Source organism: Phaenicophaeus curvirostris, chromosome 4 (genome assembly GCF_032191515.1).
Source record: "Phaenicophaeus curvirostris isolate KB17595 chromosome 4, BPBGC_Pcur_1.0, whole genome shotgun sequence".
Lineage (NCBI taxonomy): Eukaryota > Metazoa > Chordata > Aves > Cuculiformes > Cuculidae > Phaenicophaeus > Phaenicophaeus curvirostris.
Window position 1 is genome coordinate 77,322,971 of NC_091395.1, and position 3,898 is coordinate 77,326,868.

The 3,898-nt window shown below is 51.2% G+C and overlaps 1 protein-coding gene across 1 annotated transcript in view; it reads right to left on the minus strand.

Annotated features, from left to right (window-relative positions):
- The window catches only part of LOC138720445 (homeobox protein EMX1-like), a 9,841-nt gene extending 8,877 nt beyond the window's left edge, over positions 1 to 964 (minus strand). The window contains 4 exon segments of the mRNA XM_069856665.1: positions 567 to 624; positions 626 to 694; positions 697 to 849; positions 852 to 964. Coding sequence (XP_069712766.1) covers positions 567 to 624; positions 626 to 694; positions 697 to 849; positions 852 to 938 — 367 coding nt within the window. The 5' untranslated portion in view covers positions 939 to 964.
- Positions 965 to 3,898: the final 2,934 nt, after the last annotated feature.

Here is a 3,898-nt window from a genome sequence, read left to right on the forward strand (position 1 = left end):
TATCCGAATAATCGGTCCTGGAGTCTGCGAATGCACCGAGAGTCTGGATGCACCGGGAGTCTGGATGCACCGGGAGTCTGGATGCACAGAGAGTGTGAATGCACAGAGACTCTGGATGCACAGAGAGTCTGGATGCACCGAGAGTCTGAGCGCACCGGGAGTCTGGATGCACCGAGACTCTGGATGCACCGAGACTCTGGATGCACCGAGAGTCTGAGCGCACCGAGAGTCTGGATGCACCGAACACCGAGTCCGAGTGCACCGAGAGTCCGAACGCACCGAGCCCCGGGTGTCCGAATACCCCGAGCCCCAGTGTGCGAGCGCCCCGGTGCCTGGATGCTCCCCCAGCTCCGGTTTTGCGACCCCCGCGCGTGTAAACGCTCCGGTCCCGGTTTGCCAGCGGCAACAGGTTTTATTTTTTTTTAATTTTTTTTTAATTTTTTTTTTAATTTTTTTTTTTTTCCTCCGGTTCAGCCTCGTCCCTCCCGGTTCCCGGTCAGGGCAGGGGGGGTCCCTGCTCCCCACCCTCTGAGCATCCTCCCCCGCGAGCCCCCCGCGAGTCTCACCTTGGAAGCGGTGCCCGAAGAAGCGATTCCGCAGCACCCAGGGGTAGAAGTTGAGGGGGGTCGCGGTGCTGCGGCCCGAAGAAAGGATGCGGGGGGGGGCAGAGCGGAGCCCCCCAGCTGATGGGGCCCCCACGGGCAGCGCCGGGTGCCCCCACCGCCTCCGGGGAAAAACCAGCTCGGCGCTGCCGTACAGAGCCCTCCCGGCGGCCGAGGAGCCCTGGAAGCCCGGGGGGAAGGCGGCGGGGGTCGGGGGCAGCGGGAGGGGGGTAGCCGAGGGCTGAGGGACGCGGGGGGCTCCTCGGGGCTGAGGTGGGTGTCCTTGCCCACCAGGGACTCGATGGTGAAGCAGCGCTTCCCAGACGGCTGGAACATGGTTTGAGCCGGGAAAGAGGGGAGGAGAGGGGGAGGAGGGGGTGGGAGGGAGGGGAAGGGGGGGGGGGGGAAGAGGAGAGGGGTTGTTCTTGCGTGTGTGTGTGTGTGTGTGTGCAAGAAACCTTCCCCCCACCTCCTCCTCCTCCTCCTCCTCCTCCTCCCTGGACAGCTCACCCCCCCCCCCCGCCCACCCGCGGTGGGTCTCGAACCCGCGACGCCCCGGGGGAAGCGGTAGAAATAGAGCCGGTACCTGGCGGGGCGAGGGGAGGGGGCGGCAGCACCTGGGGGGGGGGGACAGGGAGGACAAGGAGGGGACCGGGGGGGGGTGACAGGGGGGGGACAGGGGCAGAGAGCGCCCGAAAAACTGGCCTGGAGCCGCTCCCGCAAGGTGTGCGAAAGGGCTCCGGCTGCGGGGACGCTTTAAGGGGAAAAAAAAAAAGGATTTGGGGTTTTTTTGGGGGGTTTTTGTGGGTTTTGGGTTTTTTTTCCGGGTTTTTAAACAAAAAAAAAAAGTCGGGTTGTGGCTTCGGGATGGAGGGAGGGAAGGGTGGAGAGAGGAAGGGGTGGAAAGGTGGGAAAAGGGATGGGAAAAGGGATGGGAAGATAGAGGGATGGAAGGATGGAGGGATGGATGGATGGAGGGAGGGAGGGAGGGAGGGAGAGATGGATGGAGGGAGGGAGGGATGGAGGGGTGAAGGGATGGATGGAGGGATGAAGGGATGAGTGAAAGGATGGATGGATGGATGGATGGATGGATGGATGGATGGATGAAAGGAGGGAGGGATGGATAGATGGATGAGGGAGGGATGGAGGGGTGAAGGGATAGATGGATGGAGGGATGGAGGGGATGGATGGAGGGAGGGAGGGAGGGATGAAGGGATGGATGAAAGGATGGATGGATGGATGGATGGATGGATGGATGGAGGGATGGATGGAGGGATGGAGGGGTGGAAAGACAGGGATGAAAGGATAGAGAAATGGATGGATAGAGAGGTGAAGAGATGGATGGATAGAGAAGTGAAGAGATGGAGGGATGAAGGAAGGGATGGAGGGATGGAGGGGTGAAGGGGGTGGAGGGATGAAGGGGTGGAGAGGTGAAGGGATGGAAGCATGGACGGAGGGATGGTTGGAGGCAGGGAGGGGAGGTGAAGCTCTGCCCCACGCCAGCTCCGCTCATCCCCGCGGACCCCCTCCCCGAGGGCAGGACATCCCCCCCCCGGACAATTACCACAGGACCGGGAATTAAATTAAATTAAAATTTAAAAAAAATGTTAAAAAGTCAATAATTGTCTATTTTAGCCGCGTTTTGCCCGGCGCCGGGGGGGTGCGCAGGCTCCGCTCCCCCCTCCCAAGGCAGCACCCCCCTCTCCTGACCCCGAACCCCGCTTTTCCCTTAAATCCCACCCGATCCCATCGAAATCGACCCCCAAACTCCTCTCCCGCGGGGCTTCGGGGCGGTGCCGAGTTCACTCCGCAGTTTGGCTGCGGCCGCGGGTCCGGGGGGCGGGGGGCGGCCCTCCCCCCGCACAAAGCGCCTCAAAGTCCATTTTCCACTCGGTTGCGTCGGAATAAGCGGCGCGGGCAGCGCGGAGCCCGGCGGAGCGGGGGAGCGGGACGGGGCGCGGGGCTCGGGCCCCGCCGGGGCTTCGACTCCAGAACCAGCCTTCTTCTTCCTTTTCGCTTTCTTTTCCTTATTTTTTTTTTAGTTAAATTCCTCTTTTTCTTTTTCTTTTTCTTTTCCTTTTCCTTTTTCTTTTTCTTTTTCTTTTTCTTTTTCTTTTTCTTTTTCTTTTTCTTTTTCTTTTTCTTTTTCTTTTTCTTTTTCTTTTTCTTTTTCTTTTTCTTTTTCTTTTTCCTTTTCTTTTTCTTTTTCTTTTCCTTTTCCTTTTTCTTCTTCTCTTTCTTCTTCTCTTTTTCTCTTTTTCTTTTTCTTTTTTCTTTTATCTTTTTCCTTTTTATCTTTTTCTTTTCCTTTTTCTTTTTCTTTTTCTCTTCCTTTTTTCTTTCTTTTTCTTTTTCTTTTTCTTTTTCTTTTTCTTTTTCTTTTTCTTTTTCTTTTTCTTTTTCTTTTTCTTTTTCTTTTTCTTTTTCTTTTTCTTTTTCTTTTTCTTTTTCTTTTTCTTTTCCTTTTCCTTTTTCTTTTTCTTTTTCTTTTTCTTTTTCTTTTTCTTTTTCTCTTTCTTCTTCTCTTTTTCTCTTTCTTTTTCTTTTTCTTCTCTTTCTTCTTCTCTTTCTTTTTCTTTTTCTTCTCTTTCTTCTTCTCTTTCTTCTCTTTCTTTTTCTCCTTTTTCTTTCTTTTTCTTTTTGTCTTTTTCTTTTTCTCTTTCTTCTCCTCTTCGTTTTTCTTTTTCTCTCTCTCCTTCTTTTTCCTCTTTCTCTTTCTTTCCTTCTTCCTTTTCTTCTTTCTCTCTTTTTTCTTTCTCTTTTTCTTTTACTCTTATTTCTATTTCTATTTCTATTTCTATTTCTATTTCTATTTCTATTTCTATTTCTATTTCTATTTCTATTTCTATTTCTATTTCTGTTTCTGTTTCTGTTTCTATTTCTATTTCTATTTCTATTTCTATTTCTATTTCTATTATTTCTATTTCTATTTCTATTTCTATTCTTCTATTTCTTTCTATTATTTCTATTTTCTGTTTTCCTTTTACATTCCCTTTTTCATTCTCCTTTTCTTTCCCAAAGAGAGTCAAAAATAACCTATACCTGAATTATATATTTCTATAAGCAAATGGAACTCAAGAAGCGAGGCTGGGTCAGTCACTGGGCTGCGGAGGGAGACAAACTCGCAGAGGGATGGGGAAGGGGAAAGGGAAAGGAAAGAGGAAGGCGAAGGGGCAAGAGAAGAAGGAGGTGAGGAGGGAAGGAGGGAGATGCGGGCACAGCGCTCGACTCCGGTGCAGGAGCTCTGAACCACTCGTGGAATTTCATTTTAACCAATTTAATTCAATTTAATTCAA